General features: G+C 41.3%; 1 protein-coding gene across 2 annotated transcripts in view; it reads left to right on the plus strand.

Annotated features, from left to right (window-relative positions):
• Positions 1 to 24510, plus strand: part of PRKG1 (protein kinase cGMP-dependent 1) — a 1361110-nt gene that overhangs the window by 989893 nt on the left and 346707 nt on the right. For both annotated transcript variants that reach the window (XM_020974951.2, XM_020974950.2), the window contains exon 5: positions 7620 to 7683. In XM_020974951.2, coding sequence (XP_020830610.1) covers positions 7620 to 7683 — 64 coding nt within the window. The remainder of the gene's footprint in view (positions 1 to 7619; positions 7684 to 24510) is intronic.

The following is a 24510-nucleotide window of genomic DNA, read 5'->3' on the forward strand; positions in this document are numbered from 1 at the left end:
GGAAGAGATTCACTGGAAGTAATGGCCTATAACACCATAGGATCACCAAGAACCTTCCCAAGAAGACCATCTAAAGGTTATTGTCGTGCTGATAGAGACAAATGTGAGCATGAGTCCAGAAAGTAGATCTGAAATTGGGAGATGGAAGTAAAAGGTAGAAGAAGATTTGGGATTTGATAACCATAAAAAAGGTAGGAGACAAGTGAGTGATTGCACATCTAGAAAGAATGTAAGATGCCACTTAGCCCAGGCCCAATTTTTGTTGCATTATCAAATGTGTTGCTGAATCCTGGAGATAGAGTCGAGCCTAGATGAGAGAATCTCTCAGGTATCTTCTAGCTCAAAAAGTGGAAACTTTTAAACCTCTCCTTTCTGTGGCCAGAATAGTTCCAGAATAGGTGGAAGAGATGAGCTTGCAGAGAACACTCGGTAAGCCAAGTGAGAAGCCTTCTTGGAGATAAGGGAGGGATGAGAAGTAGCCAGACAGCTCCTTTAGAACACATCCAAGGGTGATCTCCCCAGGGCCATTAAGCATTTATTTCATTAGCTCTCCTTTGACCTTCTGAAATTAGAGATAATCTGATTGCTGCTCCAAGGCCTGGCTGGATCAGGTCTCATTTTGTTGCTTCAGACCAGAGGCTGTTGAAAGATGAACAGAGCAGAGAATGAGAGCAGGAAGAATGTTGAGACTCTGAGGAAATTGTGGAGTGTGAAAATGATGAGTTTTAGGGGTGATTCCAGAAAGGGAACAATGAGACTTGTATTTCCCCATGTCCATTTAACTAGATGGTCATAAATGACTTGAGTTCTGCTTTTGAAGCAGCCAGTACAAAGACAGAGACTTTGAAAGCTCTGCATATGTAATCCTCAGAAGAAATGGCCCTGATAAGCAAGACCGGAGTGGTTTGGTGAAAGTGCTTCCTCCTCTTAACTCAATGACTTAGAAGGGCCTCCCTATCTCTTTTCACATCTTGAAGGGCTAGCACTAACTTCCTACTTTTAAGCATCTCAAGGAGTGAGCAGAAGTGTATGTTCAGAAATTAAGGTGACACAAATGGAAAAGGTGATTATGATTTGCTCTCAAGTCCACCGCTGCTACCTGGGTGATCCAGGGCAAATCACTGCCGAGATCTGATTTCTCCTCCATAAAATGAGGAGATTGGGCTAGGTCAGAGGTGCAGGCTTGAGGCCACATGTGACCTTCTAGGTCCTTGGGTGAGGCCTTTTGACTGAGTCTAAGTTTTACAGAACAAATCCTTAAGGATTTGTTCTGTAAAGTTGGATTCAGTCACAGGGCTGCACTTGAGGAGCTAGAGAGCTCTCCACCCCCGGACTAGATAATCCTTCCTACTATAAGCCTCCAATTCTGTGAATAAGATTCTCTCACTCAGAACCTCCCCAGATAAAGGTTGGTGGGGCTGGAGAAACACAGGGGTATCCTCCTTGTGGCTGGTAGGCATGAAGGATGTCAGAAAAATAATTCTAATGATTATTAGAGCTATGCAAAAGATAAAGAGCTTCCTGGGAAAGAAGCCTCCTTATCAGAAGAGCTCTTCCTGTCAGTTTCATTGGGGAAAGAATTTCATTTCCAGGGCTGTGTTGGGATGGATGGCCGGAGAGGGCCCTCTCAGATGTGAGCTAGCATTTGATGGTTGAACATCAGCTGCGACATCAGAAAGGTCAAGGCCGTGCTGACCCTGATGAAGTCACCTCCTTCACTCATTCAGGGGAGCCAGCGAGTTCTCATTTTCTTTAGTTGCTACTTCTGATTTATTCCCATACCATTCTTTTTTGGAACTAAGTCAACAGACGTTTTATTGAGCTGTGTACCAACGGATTGCTCTCTCTGGGAATCTCTTGTGGCACTTTGTAGCTATTATTCACTCTGCAGAGACTCTTTTGCACAATTTGTATCCATTTATCTCCTTTAGGACCACAGGAATATAGGATTTAGGCTGGAGGGAGCCTTAGGGAACATCTAGGCTCCTATGCTTATTTTGCATTTGAGGAAGTTGAGGCTCATAAGAATGAAGTGACTTGTCCAAATTCACTTAGAAAAAAAAAAGGAGAGCTAGGATTGTAAACTGACTTGCCAAGACTTCCAAATCTTCTTCCTTCTCTTTATTATTACTCATACTTCTTTATTTCTCCTTTTTCATTTCCCCCTTTTGCTTCTTTCTTCTCTTTCTTAGATGTCATGGCAGGTTAGCAAGCCCATTTGGAGGGAGGTGTTTAAGGATGAATACTCCTTATAAATCCCATCTTACCATATTTTCAGATACATTTGTATATCTAGATCTTTAGATATTAGAATTATTCATAGGCATTATATTCTCAAATTATAGAAGCCATGTTTATAAATGTACCTGGTTATTAAGCTAGAAATCCCTCTGCAAGTCTATGTGCTTGCTAGTCTCTTGTTCTTGAGGAAGGTTATTTTTCTTAGTCGGACACTGCCAGCAGATTGGCTAATTAGTAAAAGAAAATGAGAGCTATTAGCTAGACAGGGGAGTCTCTTGAGCTCCAAAATCTCTTTTCAATGTGTATCGGTAACAGTGTGACAGAAGATTCAGGTTGTTGTTTTTTAGTTGTTTTTCAGTCATCTCTGACTCTCTGTTACCACATTTGGAGCTTTTTTGGATACTGGAACAATTTGCCATTTCCTTCTCCAATTCATTTTACAGGAAACTGAGGCAAACAGGGTTAAGTGATTTGCTCAGGGTCACACAGCAAGTAAGTGTCTGAAAACATATTGAACTCAGGTCTTCCTGGCTCCAGGCTGAGCGTTCATCCACGGCACCACCAAGCTGCCCTAGCTAGCCGTAAATTTGAGGATTCTTCCTCAGATCCTCCCTGTCCAAAGACATGTCATGAGAGTGAAGTTTTGCCTCTCCAGTTTGCCAGGTATGTGGGTGAGGTGTTTGGGAAGTTTTGGATGCAAGTCTGAGAAATCTGGATTTTATTTGGTAATAAAAATGCTTGTCCTTTTTCAAGCATTCTAAAGTTGTAAAAAGTACTTTTTTATTTTCTTTTTTTTTACAATAACCTTGTGAAGTAGAGAGTGCATGTATCTTTATTTCAATGGCTATCCATTAAAGGATTTGGGTCAGGGGAGAGACTCAATCCAAATAATGCTGTGGGAAGATTAATCTCTCAGGGGTATGCAGGACAGGATGGGGCCATAAAAACTAAGGACAGAAAGACCCATTAAGAGATTATTGCAATAGAACAGGAGTGAGAGTCAGGGTTAGGTTGACAATGTGAAAGGTAACAGTAAAATTCAGATTTCCAGCTAATATGTCTGAAAGGGCAGTAAGAGGAATGGTCAAAGAGAATGCCAAAGAGAAGATGCTTCATCTAGTTTCACACTGAACCAGGTCAGAAGGCTACAAATGCTCACAGAAGAGTTTCCACAGTGGAGGAAGCTACCAATACAAGCAAATGCTGTGAAGCCTCAGGGCTTTCTGAGTAGAGATGGTAAAGTAGGGTCTGTACCCAGTGTGATCTCATAGAACCATAGAGCTATGGGTGCTCTGAGTGGTCACTGTCCAGCGGGGCCAGTATGCAATCTCTTCTCATGGGACGTAAAAGACTTTGGGTCCTTTGAGTAGGGGTAGTGCAGGAGCTAACTACAGTAGTTGGGACTTGAAACAAGCAGGATCTTGGCCAAGGCATGGTAGGTAGCATCAAGAAACAGAGATCCTCCCTGCCCCATCCCCTACCCATAGGTCATTGCACATGGAGATAGGATGGGGCATTGCAAACATCAGAACCTGGTTACAATATTTCAAGAAATTCTAAAAGAAAACTTCCCAGAAATGTTAGAACCGGAGGCCAAAAGCATAATAGAGAATCCACTGACCATATTCTGGGAGGAACCCCAAATTTAAAACCGTCTAAGATCGTATATCCCCAAGTCAGAGCTCCACAAAAGTGAGATAGTAGTAACACTTACTGCCTCCAGTGATTGCTTCAGAGAGGCTGGCTTCCCTGCCCTGTATGAGGCACCCACTCCAACGGATCCTGGAAACATCAAAGCAGAAAGAACTCCCAATACCATCACAAGCATCTGCTAGTAGCTTTTCTCCATTTCTTTAATTTTTCATCATGCTTCTGTGATAAAGTGAGAATGTTGGAGAAAGGATTCTAATTAAGAACATTTATTAATCAAATACATTAAGTTGATAACAAGTGCTGTTAGATATTGCAAGGCAGTATTAAAAATCTGCTTAATGTTTTTGTTTTCATTTTGCATATGATGAGATCCAATAAATATCACTTTTATTTTGGGTAATTTAGCATACTGGTAAATAAATAAATAAATAGGATGGATCTAATTGTTCATGTTATGGACCAAAGGGGAGGGTTATTTGAATAATAGAAATGACCCCATCTTGTGTGGGATCTGCTGAAATGAAGAAAATGCTGCAATAAGTCAGCATTTTCAACAAATCTCCCCAGAGACATGCTGGGACCCAAATTCCTCTTGTGTCTCAAAGGGGAAAAGGGAATTTGAATATAGCTCATTAAAGAAACAAGAAGGGGACAGAATTTCAACCCTTTAAACCGTTGCAATAACTCTTTTGATTTCTGTCTCTGACTGAGCTGGAAACCATGCACTGTTGAAATCTACCACTTTTTGAAAATTAAAATCTGCCTCCCCATCAGATGGAAAGAATAAATCTGATGGCAGGCATGGCCCTGGGGAACTGTGGCATTATGGAGAAATAAAACAAAACAAAACATGAAGCTCTGTTAATAGATTATAATACTATACACTGAAGTGTTATACACTTTGGTAGCCACATAAAAGAAGATTTGGGGATTTCAGACCAAAACAAGAGGCATCTATTTTCATTAGGTGTATGTTGGCACATGCCTAAAACAGAAATTTCTTATGAGTCTGAAAGCAGAGTCATGACATACTGGAGTTCTAGCTTATTAAAACCTCAAAATGTACTGAAATCAAGAGCTTTGGTTTTGATTGGAGAGGCAGTGTGGTGGAGGAATGCTGGACTTTGTGTCAGGAAGACCCTGGGCTCAGTGCCCAGAATCCTCAATTAAAAGCAATGGGAGGATGGCCAAAGCACTTCAGGTCTTTCAGTCTGTTACCTCATCTACAAAATGGCACCAACAGATATGGGCACTCCAAGTGAGCCAGTGAGGGCCAGGTGCATCACAAACATTGAAGTGCTCTCTGTATGCCATGTGGCAGCTAGGTGGCACAGTAGATAGAGCAGTGGGCTTGCAATCAGGAAGACTTATTTTCATGAATTCAAATCTGGCCTCAGATACTTACTAGCTGCGTGACCCTAGGCAAGTCATTTAACCCTGTCAGCCTCAGCTTCCTCATCTGTAAAGTGAGCTGGAGGGGGAAATGGCAAACCACACCAGTATATTTACCAAGAAAATCCCAAAAGAGGTCATAAAGAGTCAGACACAACTGAAAATGACTGAATAACGGCAGGTCACTTATCAAAGAAGTCAAAATTTGGTATCCTCTCCCCACCCTAGCTGCCATATCTTTCTATTTGACTACTGAGTCAAGTGATGCTGGTGGTTTTAGGTTTTTTTGATTCACCCATCCTTCCAATACATTGGTTAAAAATGGAGATGTCATAGAGTTAAAGTTACAAAAGACTTGTCTCATTTTATGGATGAGGAAACTGAGGCCCAGGAAAGTGACTTGCCCAAGATCACCCAGGGAGGATAAGGCACAGGTCCTCTGGCCACAGATGAATATTCTTTTGCTTGTACCACACGACCTCTCCAATATGAAAGTATCTTCCATAGAGTTGGTGTCTTTCCCTCCATTCATATTCCATTTTTGGCATCAACAACTTTAAAAAAAAAATAGGTCATATTGAATATAAGAATAATAATAATAGTAACGTAACAACTGTAATAAATTGTATTGAAGCAACTAAATAATGTTTGAATGCTTCTAAAATAGTCATAATGGTAGGGATTGGACCATGATTGAATTGTATAGAGAACTCCCAATTAAGGAAACTCTATACCAATACAATCAGAACCTTCTTTGATGCTTCTTAGGTTCCTGGCAGAGAGAGAGGTTAATTGATTTGCCCAGGATGATGCAGCCAGTGTGTAGAATTTGAACTCAGGTCTTTTTTTTTCTAACTTTCTATCCACTAAGCCCCATTGCCTATGTAAAATAATAAATAAAATAAATAATGACGTTGAAAATTATAATAGAAAGGCTTTGGGGACAAAAGAGTTCAAGTAGCTCATAGTTTTATAAGTGCTTTTAGGTTTGGAAAATGCTTTCCTCCAACCAAAACTTTTAGATTAGTCAATCAATAAATATTTCTTAAGTGCCTACTATGTGCTTGGTACTATGCAAAATGCTGGAAATAACAACAACAACAACAACAAGGCTCTTGATTTCTTGATTTCTTGATTTTACCATCCACTACTGAAATCTACTACCTTTTGAAAACTAAAACCTGCTCCTTCTCCCTCCCTGCTCTCAAGAACCTTACAATCTAATGTGGGAGATAGCATGTAAGCAACTATGTACAAATTAAGCTCTATACAGAACAAATTAGAAATAATCTACAGAGTGAAGGCACTGGGATTGAGTGGGGTTAGGAAAAGGCTTCCTGTAAGAACTCTTAATTTAGCTAGCCTTCAAAGGAAGCTTGGCCATTCAGGAGGTGGAAATGAGGAGCGAGAACATTCCAGACATGGGGACATTCCAGACAAGCAGACATGATGTCCCAAGTCAGGAGATAAGAGTGTCTTGTTGGAGGAACAAGGAAACCAGTGTCCCTGGATCCCAGAGTTCAGAGGGGTGGTGTAAGGTGGAAGAAGATTGGAAAGTCTGGGGAGGGGGGGTGGGGAGGACAGGAAATGAAAGACTTAGAAGGTCACATGGAGGATTTATATTGGATACTGGAGGAGATAGTACCTAGAGTTTATTGAGTGTGGGGCAGGGGCACCATGGTCAGACCTGCACTTTAGGAAGATTCCTTTGTGGAATCTGAATGCAGATCAAAGCATACTTTTTTCCACTTTTTTTTAAATTTTTTTTCCCCTTTTCGTTTGTCTTCTTTCACAACATGACTAATGTGGAACTGTTTTACATGATTGCACATGTATCACTATATCAAATTGCTTACCATCTCAGGGTAAGGAAGATGAGAGAAAAAGTGAGAAAATGTGAAACTCAAAACTTAAAAAAATGTTAAAAATTGCCTTTACATGTAAATGGGAAACAATAAAATATTTTTAAAAGTAAGATTCCTTTGACAGCTGAGCAGAAGACGGGCCAAAGTTGGACGAGACTTGTGGCAGGCAGCCCAACCAAGAGGCTATTGCAATGATCCAGGTATGAGGTGATGAGACCCTGCCCTAGGAGGGCAGCAATGTTAGGAAACAGAAGAGGGCATATGAGAGAGGTGTTAGGAAGGTGGAGAACAGAATTATTATCTTCATCATACAGAGGAGAAAACTGAATCTGCTTCCCATGGACTTCAAGGAAGAATATGCAAAAGTAGATTATTTGTCCTTCTTTCTTTCAAATGTACTGTTCTTTCTTTTTTCCAAAGCTGAGGGGAGCTTGGCTATTGACCATTCCCTTCCTTTTTGTCTTCCAGTGTTCCTACCTTCCAGAGCCTCCCTGAAGAGATCCTAAGCAAGCTGGCTGATGTCCTGGAAGAGGTAAGGTTCTGAACCCGTGTGCTTTCTTAGTTCCAGTTCAGCCCACAGGGCTCTATTCTTACTGAACTCTTGGAGGGAAGGAGCTCTGCCTGACTGGGAATGGACCTTTGGTTTTGCTTGGAAAGTTTCAGCTCTCGCCCCACTGTTGTTTTCAAATGAAAATAACTCTGAGGCCATCCAGGGTTTATGTGTGGTTACATAATTCCGCCGGCTTAATTAAGAATCGAGCAGAGCAGAATTGCCTTTCAGAAAATACCATGTTGCTGTCATGAGTTTCATAGCTTTGCATAGATTGGTCCTTTAAACTCTGAACGATGGAACATCAGATTGCAATGTGTGAGACCAAAAGGAAAACATGCATGCATGCAAGCCTAGAGAGAAATGCAGTCATGTCATTATTGTCATTTCACCTTCTGTAGAGTAAGAGAGATTGCACTTGTTCTTCTTGGTATCAGAAAGGGGGAGCAGGCCACAAGGGAACAGGCATTTCAGAGAAGCTGATTGGGGCTTGATCTCTGGGAAAAAAAAACTGACAGTTGGAGAATACAGTAGGGTAGGCTACATTAAGAGGAAGGGAGATCCCCCTCCCTTGAGGGTTTTAAGCACAGACTGGATGACCCCTTGGGCCAACTAAGTGGCACAATGGATAGAGTGTGGGGCCTGGAGTCAGGAAGGCTCATTTTCATGAGTTCAAATCTGGCCTCAGATACTTAATAGCTATGTGACCCTGGGCAAGTCACTGAACCCCATTTGCCTCAATTTTCTCAACTGTAAAATGAGCTGGAGAATGAAATGGTAAACCACTCCAGTATCTTTGCCAAGAAAACCCCAAATGGGTCATGAAGAATTGGAATTGACTGAAATGGCTCAGCCACCACAAGAATGATCACTTACACTTTGTGTTAAAGAGGGGATTCTGGGTCAGGCAGATGTTGTCTTAGATGGTGGCCTCTGAGGGCCCTTCCAACTGTGAGATCCTATGATTCTGTGAAGCATGAGAAGTAGAGCTGCTATAAAATCCGATGGCTCCTTTGTCCAGGATTGGAAGGGATGTTGGTAAAGAAAGTGTGTATGAGTACATATGCACGAGACATCTTCAGCAAGAGACTAAGGGAGAACTAAGGGACATTCATCAGTCCCCTTCTGATGGTCTCAGACCTACATTCAAAGCGCTGCCTCGATGGGTTTCATTCAATTCAACAAGCCTCCCTCGTGTATACAGAACTACCTCAAAGGTAGCAAACAGGCTTAAGACCAGCCTGTGACATGTATATACTTTGTGACCCTGATCAAATTTCTTAACCCCTCCGTGCTCTAGGGCACAGGTGTCAAACACACCAGCTTGCTGGGCCAGGAAATGCTGCCCACGGTGCTCCAGATGGTGGCAGAATCAAATTCAAATGTAACTGAAAAATATTGATCAAAGGAAATTAAAATATCAGAAAACAGATACTATTAACACGGGGGTTTGGGATTTCTAAGGCAATGAAAGTGTGACCCACAGGAATCCTTAGGTATGGCTTAATGGTCCTTGTTTGTGTGTGAGTTTGACCCCACCCCTCTAGGCAAGTCTCCAAGACTAGAAATCACTGAGAAGGTGCTGACTTGCACTGGTGAGAGTCTCAGGACCCCGGAGTTCCTTTTATCAAAGAAGTCCCAGAAGACCCATCTATGGGGCAGACAAATAAGGGAGACAAAAGACAGTTTCTGCCCTCAAGGGGTTTGTGTATTTATGAGTATTTATGAAGCACCAGTCACTGGGTGCTACAGAGTTGGAAACAAGATGCACACATAAGTAAATACGAAATATATACAAAAAATAAATGCAAAATCATTAGAATGGTAAAACATTACAAAATAGGGCAATCTGAAAAGGCTTCTTGTAGGAGGCATCACTTAAATGGATCTTTTAAAGAAGGGAGGACACCAGAGGCAGAGAGGAGAATGGCCATTTCACTGAATGAAAAGGCTTGGACATGGCAAGTAGAACACTGTACATGGGAACATGAAGGGGCTGGTTTAGCTGAATGGAGAGTGTTTGAACAAGGAAATAGTTCAGACTGAACTTTTTTTTGGCCTTTATCATTTTTAAGCATTGAACTGTGGAGTTTGGTCACAGAGAAAATATCACTTGTTGAGAGTATTTCATTGTGAGTGCTACTAAACAGGCTGATTTGTATTACTATCATAGGCAGATGGAAGGCCTGGGAATGACTGGGCTAAGCTCCATTTCAGTAAAGCAAAAGCTGTGTGGGGACAACATAGGGGTAAGGCCATGAGGGGTCAGGTCGCTAGACGGGGTTTGGAAGCAGAGACCTGAATCTAGAGGTGAAACAGATGCTGGGAACAAACAATGAATTCAAAATCAGTTTGATAAGCCAGAGTCGAGATCACGCGAAGCCCTTGTCAGGCAAGGTAATAGAAGCATTCAGGCACAGAACTCCAACAAAGAGCATTTGAGCAGCTCCCATTTACCTGCTATCTGTGGTGGCATCTCCTCCTCGCCCAAGCCATGATTCCAAGGCAAAGCTGTCTACTTAGTATCCTAGCCTAATAAGAACCATGACTTTGGAGCTTACAGGAATGTGATCTTTATTTTTCCTAAGGCTACATTAGGATTTTAAAGTCAGAGGTAGAAGGCACTATAAGTGCTACTGAGACCAACTTTCAAATATAATAAAGAAATTGAGGTTAAAAAAAGATTAAGTAACTTGTGCGAGACCACAGAGGTAACACAAGGCAGGCAGATCTGGGATCTGAACCCACATCTTCTGACTCCAAGTATGTTGCTTTTTCTCCCATACCTTCAGAGGGCCAGTTACTTAGACTGCTTTCAAACAATCATTTTTTTATAAAGCTGAAACCACTTCATTGTCTCTTGCAAAGGCTGAACCTCTTCTAGAACTTCCAACAAAAAAACTCAACGAAAAGCTCAGGTTTCTTATCTGTAAATTCCCGTTCTGTAACTGATTTTGGTTCTTCCACCATCCCACAGTTCACTTCTCCAGCCTTTCTTGGTCTCATGTGTGATCACAGCTTGCTGTGCATTGACTCGGAACCTCACATGTCAAATATTCCAGAGGAAAGAAAATTGTCCAAGTATTTTCTGTAAGACTTAGTCCTTCCACCTGGGATGTTTGTTAAGACAATTTTGCTTCTCACCACCATTCTTTTGCTTTCTCTGTTAAATACCCAGGAGGTTGTGAAATGCCGGTTTACATCCAGTTGCAGCAAACTGTAAATCTATCTGGCCAGGAAATGAAGGCCCTGTAGGAGCCTTGGTTTCTTTGATGAATGTGGAGATAAGTGTCACAGTGGAGAAAAAAGAGCCACAGCTCAGAATTCTACAAATCAGCCCAAGGAAAGACCACCCCTCCGTGCTTGATGCTGACAACCCTTCCCCTAATCAGAAGATTGCTTAATTTAGGGGTGAATTGCAGAAGCCACCATGCTTACTGCCCCAAGATGGACTGCATGTGGAAGCATCTAATTAAATATCCACACATTTGTTTTCAGAACCAAAAATGGGAAAGGGAAATAGACCAGGAGAAACCACACAAATCAATATATTTTGCTAGATACAAAATTGCCAAATGTGAGGTTAATGAACAATCAGTATGAGAAACAGGGCTTCACTATTTGTCTAAAAGAAGAGGCAGTAAGAAGATGAAGTGTGATAATTCTGGAAGAGCAAAAGCAGTTTTAAGGGTCCATGATGGTAATGGTGATGGCCTTTACACGATAATAGATCTTTCTTCTTCAAAAAAAGCGTAAAAAGGCAAAGAGAGAGGGGGAGGGAGAGGAGAGAAGAAGAGAAGGGGAAGAGGAGAGAGAGAGAAATTATTCATCCAGACAAACTCCTATTATCTCCAAGTCTTCACCACTGACTCCTTTCTGTATGCCTCCAAACATGCTCAGGTCCTCCCAGTCATATATATTCTATGTAAGAGCAACATCTTCCTGCAAGTGTTTACAGGAGACATTGGAAGGGCAAGAGAGCAGAGGTGGACACTGCCATTAGGAGGCTACTGTAATAGTCCTGAAGCCTTTCTTGATTATTCCAGTGGTTAACATCCCCAACGCCTTTTAAATTACTTGGTATTTATTGCTAATGTGAACAATGCTCTAACTAACTATTCACTCTGTAGTAGGGCAAATTCGGTGGTGCAGAGTGAAACACCATATTCCCTGGCTGGGTACAGTCATGGCTGGAATAAAGGTGCCCATTCCCTCATGAGTCTAAGCCCAGATCCTACAGCTTAAGCAATGATCTTTGCCTCCTCCAACTCCCAGAAGAAGGTAAGGAGATGAAGTGGCTGGTAGAGTAGACTAGGAAGGTGCGCCATGGGAGACAGGATAAAATTCTGGGTGTGGCATCCCAAAGTTGGGCAAGGAAGCAGAGTAGGCATTCTTGAAGAAAGTGTAGGTGACCGGAAGTGTATCCTCACCCCAAACCTTGATACATATGTAAGTTCCCTGTGGCAGAATCTTAGTAACTTCACCCTAGTTCTGTCTCTGTGTGTTAGGAAGGTGTTGGAGGGAAAAAGATGGAACATGAAAGAGACGGTTAAGAGGTGAGATTGACAAGACGTCATTGTAATTCACCTTTCGTTTCCAAAGAGGACCAATGTCATTACGAGGGGTGTCTTAACTTGGATGTGAGTTCGATTGAGGTGGAGCAGAATTATACAGAGTCCTCAGCCTCTCTCTCTCTTCCTCAGTCATCAAAGTTCAGGGGCAGGGCACAAGTCAGGACAACTGTTGATGGCCCAGGATGCAGTGGATGACCATGGTGTCTTTGATGCGTGACCAAGCTCAAAGTACTCCACAGTACCTGCTTCAGGTGCCTTTATGGCCATTGGAAGAAGTTATTCTCATCTGGTCATTCTGCTGGAGAAAAGTCTTCACATGCTTGGGGTAGACATCCCCTTAACTCACCAACAGGCTTGAGCCCCTTTGGTTGCTCTCAGCCTGGTTTAGCCCATGTGCTGAGACGGTTTGTTGGGTTGTGGCCACTGTACCTGCTATAGCTTGTGATCCCAGATCCCAGATTTGCCTGCCTTGTGTTTGCTCTGCGGTCTTGGACAAGTTACTTCACCTTTCTGAGCCTCAGTTTCCTTATCTGTTATATTTGAAAGTTGGTCTCAGTGGCACTGATAGGCCTTCTACCTCTGACTTCAAAAATCATGATGTAGGTGAGAGTTGTCTGAAGGTGCACACCCAAGGTGCATGAGCAGCCCTGAAAAGGGCTCGGTAAGCCTTCACACCAGAGGTGTGAGTCCTCCCTAAATAGCCCATGCATCCCAAAAGCAGACTGTCATTCTGGCCCCTCCTGGCAATGGCAGACCAAGTCAGAGAATACAATGAGACTGATGCAGGCTGCCTGATGATGCCTGCCATCCTGGGCTTTGGCCAGATCTGGTGATGAATATATGGAAGAGGTAAAGATACGGTGCCAAGTTGCAAGCATAGGAGTTCATAACAAGAGATTAATGGGTAGTAATAGATCTGGGCATGGTGGAATATATTTTATTTATTGAAATGAATCAATGAAACTGTAAATCATCATGGAAAGATATATGTACATTATTTTATTTGTTGAAACTGACTGTAATTTATTATGAAATAAGTATAAGTGGCATTGAAACTCAATGGAGAAAGCTAGGTAGAGAAGTAGATAGAGTGCTGGACTTGGAATCAGGAAGACCTGAGTTTGAATCCTGCACAGACTCATAGAAGCTGTGCGACTCTAGGCAAGCCATTCTGTGGCCCAGCCTCCTTATCTGTGTAATGGAAGGGACTTACTCGGTGCCCTCTAAGGGCCCTTCTAGCCCCAAATCTGTGCTCCTATGATCAATACAACAAAATGGTCAATTTGTAAACTACATTTTTGAAAGTGGGATTACCTCCCCTGGCAGATTGAGCATCCTCAAGACCTTGTGAGGAGCATGTAGAGGTTGATTGGAGCTCCTTTTGCTGAGATCATCTTTTAAGAAAAGGTAGGTGTTTCTGAACATCATCTCTGGACATAATGAAGAGTAATTCATCCTCAAATCAGCCTGTGTTCTAGCAGTATTACTTGAGATGGTCAGAAAGTGTGCTTGGCATCTTTGAACTGACCGTTTGTTTTATGGGTGACTGAATTCTTAATGAGACCATGCATACCTGAAAGTTATTCTCAGTGAACAAAGCAGAAGGTACATTCTTGAGTGGGCATGGGTAGTTTTACTGTGGAATTAACTTAATTTATTTTAAAAGAAATTTTATTGGTTTTTATATATGATCTAAGATATAAAAGAATAAAAAGGGGGAAAATGTTTAGCAAATACAATAAAAAAACACCCTGACATCTATAGTTGTCCACACTTTAATCTGCCCTCTGTTGCAAAGAATAGAGGAAGGTGCCTTCTCATCTTTCTGGGGGGAGGGGTCAGGTTTGGTCACTGACATTTCCCAGCATTCAGTTGCAATTGTTTTGTTGTTCTCAGTGCCATCTTCTTGTTGTGGTGTACATTGCTCTCCTGCTTTATTTGCTTCACTCTGTGGCAGTTCATCTGTCTTCTCATCTACCTCTGCATTCAGCATGCTAGTTATTTCTTATAACAATATAATATTCCATTACATTTACCTTCCCCAACTAGTTTGGCTATTCCCCAACTGATAGGAATTCACTTATTTTCTGTTCTTTACTACAACACACACACACACGTGTTACCATCAATACATTGTTATATATGTCTCCTTTTTTGTGTGTATGTGTGAGGAAATTGGGGTTAAGTGACTTGCCCAGAGTCACACAGCTAGTAAGTGTTACGTATCTGAGGCCACATTCGAACTCAGGTCCTCCTGACTCCAGGGCCGGTGCTCTATCCACTGTACCACCTAGCTGCCCCCTCTTTTCTTTTTTAACATGAAACTCCTTGAGGAAGAGGCCCAGAGGAAGAATCTCTGGGTGAAAGGGCATGAAAGTTTTAATCACTTCGTTGTGGTTATTATTCAGTTGTTTCAGTCATGCTGAGTCTTTGTGACCCCATTTAGGATTTCTTTTTGGCAAAGATACTAGAATGGTTTACCATTCCCTTCTCTAGATCATTTTACAGATGAGGAAATAGAGACAAACAAGGTTAAGTGACCTGCCCAGGTTCACACAGCTAGTGTCTTGAGGCCTCATTTGAACTCAGAAGGAAGAGTCTTCCTGGCTCTAGGCCTGAAACTCTATCCACTGCACCACCTTGCTGCCCTAGTGACTTTTTTTTACATAATTCCAAATTGCTTTCCAAAATCCTTGTGTCAATTTATAGCTTCACCAACTTTGCATTAATGTGTCGATATTTCCTCTCCAATACTGATTATTCACTTTTTATTATCTTTGCCAATTTCCTGGTTGTTTTGACCTTTGAGATGTTTTGACTTCTACATCTCTAATAAATTCAATTTGGAATATTCTTTCATATGGTTGTTAAGGGTTTGCAACTCTTTTTGAGAACTTTTATTCATATCCTTTGACTGCTCCTATATTGAGAAAAGGCTTTTGGTTTTATTTATTATTGTGAGGTGCCTATGTGTTTTGGATGTCAGACACTTACCAGGGATACATAATTTATAGACCAAGATAGCCACTTCCCTTTTCATTCTAGTTACTTTGATTTTGGTCCTGAAGTTTTTGTTTCATTTCATATAATTACAATGATCCATTTTATCTGTTGTGATCACCTCTCTTCCTTGTTTGGTTAAGAACTTATCCCCGAGTTGTGTTAGTAGGAGGGAGAGACAGACAAGACAGACACACACAGAGACAGAGACAGAGAGATGGAGAGACAAAAGGGAGAGACACAGACAGAGAGTGACAGAAACGAGAGAGAGAGAGAGAGAGAGAGAGAGAGAGAGAGAGAGAGAGAGAGAGAGAGAGAGAGAGAGAGAGAGAGAATAGGAGCAGTAGCTAGAACAACCTGGTATGGAGGGCTGCACTTGAAATCAAAAGAATTGATTCAAATCTTGCCTCAGAACCTTACTAGCTGTATAGATCTGGGTAGGACACTTATCCTCATCTGTATAATAGAAACAAGGATTTCAGTGAAGTCAAATTAAATGCCATCTGTAAAACACTTTGCAAACTTTAAAACACTTTAGAAATGTCATCTATTACCAGCAGTAGCATAGTAATTGTATCTGAAATGTTAAAGATACCGAGTCATAGTCATCAGAGTGTGGGGTATAGAGCCAGGAAGCCTGCATTTACTTCCAATCTGACTTTCAGCTATGTGACCCAGAGGAAGTCATTAGTCCCCTGAGCTTCAGAGATCTCCCTGGAACTCATCTATTAATTGATAGCCTTGTAATCTATTTCTGTGGAGGGAGGTTTGCTCCTAGTATCATTTTGTCTAGAACTTTGAATGGTCTGATGAAGGGAACTCCCTATGGAGAAACTCCCTTACAGAATTCAGATCAGAAATTGACCTGCAAGTTGAATTCTGAGAGAGGTATAATATTTCATAACCTTTATTTTGACATGCCCTACTAATTTGTTTGTTTGTCTTACTGTATAGAGGCTGCAACCAAACTGGCCTTTCTATATTGGGCCAGGATTGAGATGCTTGTAGTAGAATACAGGCCCTTAGGGAAGAGAAGATTTCAATAGAGCTATTGTATCTCCATGCACATCACAACACATAGTAACCATTTAATACAGCTTGTTGAATTTAATTGACTTGGACCCAGACCCTCTACTTGTCCAGATATCCCAATTTAACAAAATGTATTTGCATCAGTTCACAAGTAACTTCTTAATTCACTCCCTTCTCCTGAGACTCTATCAGAAACCCTTAGCAAAGGCATGAAAATGATGGGTGTGAAATTAAAAGGTAAGGTCTAATTTTTCCATTCTTAATGTCACAATTTAATATACTTTTCCCCTCTTCATGACATTGTGATGAATTTCATCGAGTCACATCACATTGTTTCAAATACTTCTGCTAATCTCCTGCTGGGAAATATTTCTCTGCAATTATCACTTACCCAAACAGAATGTAATTGGGTGCTGTGAACAAAGTCTCCCCAGTGCACCCTTCCCAAAAAAAGAAAAAAAAAGAATACAGTGACACCTTTGCAGATACAAGGAAAACAAAAGTAATTTCTTAGGAATCAGAGGAATACAAAGTAACTTGCTCCTGAAAATGAATCTAAGCTCAGCAGCCTGAATCCTGCCTGGTAGTTGTCACAGCTGAGGAAATGAGAAAAGATACAGTTTGTTGCAATTTACAGATAGAAGGCAAATTCTGAGGTCAGCCTCACTGAGTGACCAGGAGCCTTCCAACAACCTCAGATTTGCTTTTTGTGACTCCCAGCCAGGTATCTGATGTTTATCTTCACCTCTGTAAGTCAAGCAAAGGTTCTGGTGAAAATCTCATTTTTAAAGACATAAAACAAGTTAGAATTACAGCTTTGAGTTTTTTAAATTAGGTAGCCATGCAGAATCCCTCTTGTTCCAATACAGCCCAGCCTCAAGCCCAACATTGGATTTGATTTTCTCAAAATAAAGCATCTCTTTTCATTTCAGCAACCTTCTTAGAAAACTGTGCCCTGCTAAAGTGTCTTTTTCAGTTCTGTGCCTTTGTAAGATTGGATTTTGGAGATGGGTGTTATAGTCTAATCATGGACCACTGGACCTACCTCTTAGGGGATTTGTTTATATCTGTTTCTTAGCAGAGAATGCCATCATTTTATATCATCATTGAGCTGATGGGGTTTTAAACACATGAGGTTTCCAAACCCTTGGCTTATAAAGAGAAACAAACAGAAGAAAGAGAGAGGAAGTGAAATGGGAAAGAAAATGATAGTAGAGAGAAGGTCAGGAGAGGTGGAAGAATAGTAAGTATTTGGGAGCTCTGTATAGCTTGATGGCCCTGTAGTAAGCACAGTATGAGTTCCTATACTGCAGGGGTAAAGACCTCCCTCCCTCATTCTTCAGATTCATGGCCTCTGAGGTCCAGCCTCAGACACCTTCTAGTTGTGTGTCCCTGGACAGGTCACTTAACTTCTGTCTGCTTCAGTTTTCTCATTTGCAAAATGGGGATAATAATAGCACCTATTTCTCAGAGGTCCTGCAAGGATAAAATGAGTTAATATTTTGAAACTTTCGAGTGCTATACTATTGCTAACTATTATTCTTATTAATGATTGGATTTAAATCAATTCTATTGAAAATCTAGATATGTCTAAAAGCCAAGTCCATGGTCTTCAGGTTCAGATCACTTTGATAATCCACATCTTCCCTATTGCCACCAGGTCCTCCATGCTGACTGCATTCTTTGTCTCTTCTAGCAATGAATTCACAAAGACTGCTTCTGGATGTTGACTTCTTCCTCATGCCCACTTGCATCCTAGCTAGTGACCTAGACTCAGGGTTGTAAAAGTCCTTGACTAAACTATCGGAGTCCCACTGAGACACCCTCTTCTGGCCCCATTCTCTAAATGACCTTCAAGAAGATAAGAAAGGGGTGAGAATTCCATGGCATTTGGAGCTACAAGTAACACAGTTGGGACAAGGGAGAAATCTTCTTGTGCCTCTCCATTCTTTTTAGGTAGAGAAAGCTGATTTCCTTAGGCTACTGGTTATTTGGGCATGACATCTGAAGGAGCAGAGGTCCAGGCATCAACCCATGTCTCCCTTTGTTCAGCTGGGAAGGGAGGTTCTCATGGAGAAGAAAATGGGAAGAAAGAGACAGGATTTGTCACTTTGATGCTGGAATGATCGTAGGGTCATTGATTTAGAATCTGAGCTAGGGAGAACCTCAGCACTCAACTATCTTAATCATCATTTTACAGATGAGGAAACTGGGTCCCAGAGAGCCTAACTGATGCAAAACAAAGATCTTCTCTGTCTGGATTACTGTCCTCAGAAGCACAGTCCCTACTCTACTCCCTCATTGGTTGGTTTTTCAGTCATGTCCAGCTCTTTGTGACTTCATTTAGGGTTTTCTTGGCAAATATACTGGAGTGGTTTGCCATTTCCTTCTCCAGCTCATTTGACAGATGAAGAAACTAAGGCAAACAGGGTTAAGTGACTTGTTTAGGGTCACACAGCTATTAAGTGTCTAAGGCTAGATTTGAATTCACAAAGTTGAGTCTTGCTGACTTTAGGCCCAATGCCCTGTCCACTGAACCACCTAGCTGACCACAGCTTCTTCATAGGGGTGAGATAATTTCCATGAATACAGACAGAAGGAAGGAACCAGTTCTTCCCTCAAGCAGCTCACATTCTTCTACATAACAGTCTACATTTATAGATAGTAATTTACAGTGTGTGTGTGTGTGTGTAGTGTGTGTGTGTGTGTAGTGTGTGTGTGTGTGTGTGCGCGTGTGCACGCGCATGTGCACACATATGTGCTTATTTCTGAACCTGTGACTTTTATGGATAGAGAGCTTTTTGGTGTGAAGGCTCTTCACCAACTCACATCATCAGTTCTTCTGAGAGGCCAGGTAGTCACCCAGTTAGCCCATTCTTCCTGACTCCAAAACTCTCTCTGCAATGCCATACTGCCTCTCATATAAAAAATGCAGTGTGAATATGTGTGTGTGTGTGTGAATATGGCAGCAGTTCTAGTTAATGGCATATATTAATCATATAAATATTTCCATGTTAATATACATGTTGATATGTATAGTTAGATACATTTTTAATGGCAGACAGTATGGAAACATCCAGGTCTTACATTCAGAAGACCTGCCATCAGAAATCTTGGACTTGACATGCATTAATGTTATGATCTTGGACAAATTCCTTTTATTGCCTTAATACCAAATTCCTTGTTTCAAAAATGGACTACCATGTGATGTAATTGGGTGGGAATCACTTTGTAAGCCTTCACAAGCTATGTGCCTACTCTCTCTCTCTCTCTCTCTCTCTCTCTCTCTCTCTCTCTCTCTCTCTCTCTCTCTCTCTCTCTCTCTCTTTCTCTATTTTCTAGCCCCTAAAAGTACTCCAAGTATATTCACTTACTCCATTCTCACATCAGCCTTGAGAGTTAGACCCTAAGCATCATCTGTATTTTACAGATGGAGAAACTGAGACTCAAAGATGTTAAGCAACTTTCTCTGGGTCACAGAGTTAAGTGTGATCACACAGTAAGTGTCAGAGATAGATTTGAACTTGGAGCTTCTTACTAACACCAAGCTTTGCATTCTCTTATGTACCCATTTCTAGTGTGTCCTCATATTCATCCAATGTTGCTGAACAGAAGAATGGTTTTATTTTGATTGTGATGTTCTGCTGTCACTGATCACTGTTACCTGGTTGGGTGATTAAATATTCACATTTATCAAACTGCTGTATACAATTTAGACATAAAAATCAAGCAAGTGGAAGTTATATCTTTCTAGCATTCAGTGTATTGCTAAGCATGGTGCCTCCCAAGGGTCCTCTAGCTTGAAGGGCACCTGTTGGGAATCAGCATTAGAGGTGATGCTGGTGATTGACACAAACTGAAATGTAAGAGAACTGTTTTTTTTCAGACTGACCAAAAACAACCTTCAGGTTTTCCATATGCTGAGACAAATCAAGATTAAAATGAACATTTTTTTCACACTTATCCTACCCCCAATCCACATTCTGGGAGACCCAATTATAAATAAAAGTTATTGTCTAACAAACAGCTATCAATCTTAATGATCTTCGGACACAGCCAGAGGATGCTCATCTTAAATATGGCATTCTTTGTGGACTGGTATGCAACATAATCCATTTAGTTCCTCCTTTTAAAAGTACCTTGTAGTATTCTGCCTTACTCAGAAACAAAGCTACTTTGCTAGGCCCTTTAGAGGGGGCTACTTTATTTTTAATCAAGTCACCACAAAGGGAGAAGTGTGGATAATCCTTGAGAAGGTAAGATTGGCTTCTTAATTTTTCAAAGGGAGAATTATTAGGATTAGTCAAGGGTATCCCAGTGTTAGGAGAATGTTAAGAAATACACCATTTCCCTCATGAATGTCTCCGGCTTAACCGTCTTCTCTTTAACCTTGGTGTAATAAAGTGTTTTGTACAAGCTCGTTCTTTGTTCTGGTGATTGTCTAGTCCTGCATTTCCTGAGATTGAGGCAGGGAAGGCAAGTGGGTAGATGACTGAAATTGGAGGCAGGAAGTCACATTTCTCATATTTACTGCCTCTGCGACCACCAAGAAGTCACTGATCTTCTGTAAACCCCAATTTCCTTAGCTGAACCATGTGAAGAGTAAGACATGGAGCAGCAACCTTGCAGAGCTGACTGAGTCATATAGGAAATCTGGATGAAATTCTGTACAAAAATCAAAATCCTATATACATTTCAGTTCGTTTTCGTCATCGGCATCACCTCTAATGTGGATTCCCAACAGGTGCCCTTCAAGCTAGAGGACCCTTGGAAGGCATCACTGCTTAGCAATACACTGAATGCTAGAAGGATATAACTTTCGCTTGTTTGATTTTTATGTTTAAATTGCATACATCAGTTTAACAAATGTGGATATTTAATCGCCCAACCAGGTAACAGTTATCAGTGACAGCAGAAAATCACAATCAAAATAAAACCAGTGTTCTGTTCAGCAAGGAGATCCCAGGAGGAACAAGAAAGTTTTGAGCTTTAAATAATTTAAAGCAGGAGAGGGGTAGGGGAGAGTCCAACGAAAAGGAGATGTCCTTGGTATTATCACCAAGCTTCTAAAACAAGGAAGTAAAAGATATCTATCTATCTGTCTATCTATCTACACACATATGTACACACATGTATACGCACATGTGTACATGTATATACATATATATACACATCTATGTACCTATGCCCATAAACCTATCCACTCATCCATATGTGCACACACATATTTACATTATGATATTTTAACACCTACATATATATCTAGCTGTCTCCCCACCCATCTAAGCACCAGGGGTGCTATGGGCATTAGACAGGCTGCCTGTTAAGACCATCAGAGCAGTAGCTTGTCCATCACCCACTATTTTAGTCCCTTGTGTGGATTAGACTATGTTCTAATGTCAGGCAGACACGCAGATACAGAAGCATATGTTATATATATATATATGTAAATTAAATCTGTTGACTTCTGCTCCCTCCTAATTTGCTGTTACCCTTCCCTTCTATCTGTTCCTTATGATTTATTGAAGTGAATTCATTACTTTAGAAGGCATTTTATTATGCAGTAATAGTGAATGAAAACATAATCTTTATTATCACATGATCAGAGTATTAACCATATGTAACATAGACTATATATTCCATTTAATACCAAATTCAGTCCCTCCACTCCCAACGCTAGGCAAGAAAAACTTTACTCTAATTGGCATCTTTTTCCAACACCATCCCTTTCCACTCAACCCTAACCAGCTATGGCTTGAGTTATGGGATCATACAAATTAATGTCTTGTCATCAACATATTGGGCACCAGTAAAACTGGAGCTAGATGAAGATGGTAAGAGGAACTGGAGAAGGCAATGGTGGACCAGTCCAATATCTTTGCCAAGAAAATTCCAAATGGGGTTGCAGAGAGTTAAACATGACTGAAATGACAGAACTCCATAAACAAAAGCTTTTGGGGGGCCTTCAATAATCTTTCAGAGTGTGAGAACTACTGATCTACATCCAACTTTACAGAATCTCTCAGTGATTTTCACTTGAAAATAAGACAAGAGAATTCCTGTTCTACATTTCTGGGAACAGGAGGCTGGAATCTGGCCCACTGCTGTGGCTGGTTTGGGTCACTCATACACTTCACTTGAGCACATCTTTGTCTCTGGAGCTCCACCTTACTTAGGAATGGTCATGATTTACTATAACCAGTCCAAGTACTCTGGTGACTGGGAGACTAGTGTGCCTAAGCCCCATTGTGGGAAGGGCTTGCTCATCAATACTTCCCTTATATATTGGTACCCTGCTTTGTAAGTTATGCACCTTGTAGAGTCACCTCATTAATCATAGCCATGTCTGGGTGAGGGGGGGGGCTACTGAGACCAACTAATCTAAAGTCTTCATTTCATAAATGACTTAATGGAGGCTCAGAGAGTTTATGTGCCAAAGGTCGCAAGTAGTAAATGATGGAGACAGGATTTGAATTCATATCCTCTGTTTCCAAAGTCAGCAAACAGTCTTTCCACTGTCCCAGGCTGCCTTGGTTTCAATCCTGGTTCCTAGCCTTATTAACCATGTGACCTTTGGCACCTCCCTTAACATCTCTGAAACTCAGTCTTGTTATTTGTAAAATGGGATTAATAATAGTAGTGAGTAGGTATATGTATATCAAATAAGTATGTATGCATATCAATAAATGTATATATCAAATAAGATAATAGATATAAGTAAGAGACTTTGTAAATCTTAAAGCATTACATAAACGCTAGTCACTATTATTAGACCGGTAGGTCACTCAATAGGCCTAATGTTGGACTTGGACCTGAGTTCAAATTTCACCCTCATATTCTTGCCAGCAGTAACCCTGGAGAAGTTACTTCTGTCTACCTCAGTCTCCTTATCTGCAAAATGGGGATAATAATAGTACCTACCTTACAGACTTGTAAACATAAAGTGAGGTAATATTTACAAAGCAATTTTCAAATCGTAAAGTGTTATATAAATTCTAGCTATTATTATTGTTGTTGTTATTTTTGCTGTTGCTATTACTACTGATAGGGCTAATGACCTCCAAAGGTGGGATTGGAGTCTAGGTCCTTCTGACGTCCAAGCCCTGATACTCTATCCGCTAGACGTACTGTGCCCCAATCTTGAACCCTTTTTAGCTTAGTGGGAGCCTCCTGGGCTTGAAATCTTCTGTCTAGTCCTCAGGATGGCAGAGGCAGCTGGGCGGTGCAGTGGATAGAGCATTGGGCCTGGTGTCAGGAAGACCTGAGTTCAAATCCAGTCTCAAGCACTCATTAGCCTTGGGAAAGTCACAACTTCTGTTTACCTCAGTTGTAAAATGGAGTTAATGACAGCACCTACCTCCCTACAAGGATTACTACAATTATTGAATGAGATTCTATTTGCAAAGCACTTAGCACAGTGCTTGGCACAGAGAGGGCACTATATAAGTTACTATTACTACTATCATCATGATAACGATAATGATTCCATAGTCTTGTCCACACTGAGATAAGTTGGTCAAGTAGAGAAATACTTTGCATAGCACCAGCTCTCAATTGTATGAAAAATATTTATAGATAAGCATTGTCAGATACAAGCTGACACTGGCCCTCAGAAGCACCCCGGTGCTGGTCCTCTTGATAGATGAGCAATAATAGAACAAGGAAGGCCACTCCTTTAGTCAACCCAACAGAGCTGGTAGCCACTCTTGGAAATGCTGCTACCCACGGATGCCGCGGGCCTGAGGCTTCCTCAGAGGCATTCATCCTAAATCAGATTCAAGATGGCAGGGCAGGAAGCACTTGGCCGCCCGCAGGCCAAGGGAACCCCACAGAGCGTCAAAGGCCAACAGCAGAACATCTGTTTCATGAGAGATAAGGGCCTGCCATGCCTCTTCAGCTATGAACTTCCTTCCAGTTTCAGTTGGCATTAACGCAGAACAAACTATGATCTAGTAAACTTGTGCAAGTCACTCAGGGAAGACGTCTTGTGCATTTGCCACCTTCTATGTGCCCTTTTATTATTGTGGGACCAGAGTAAGAGAATTAACATTAGCTCCCTGCATCCCAGGTGCCATGTGAATTCAATGTCCTATTCCTTTTATTACTTTTTTACTTCAAAATTATTATCTTAACAATGGTGGTGTGGGCTTCTGGGAGGGTGACTGGTGAGAAGCCACACTGTGCTGCTTCTGGCTTCCACTTG

Source organism: Phascolarctos cinereus, unplaced genomic scaffold (assembly GCF_003287225.1).
Source record: "Phascolarctos cinereus isolate Bilbo 61053 unplaced genomic scaffold, phaCin_HiC Scaffold_3;HRSCAF=262, whole genome shotgun sequence".
NCBI lineage: Eukaryota > Metazoa > Chordata > Mammalia > Diprotodontia > Phascolarctidae > Phascolarctos > Phascolarctos cinereus.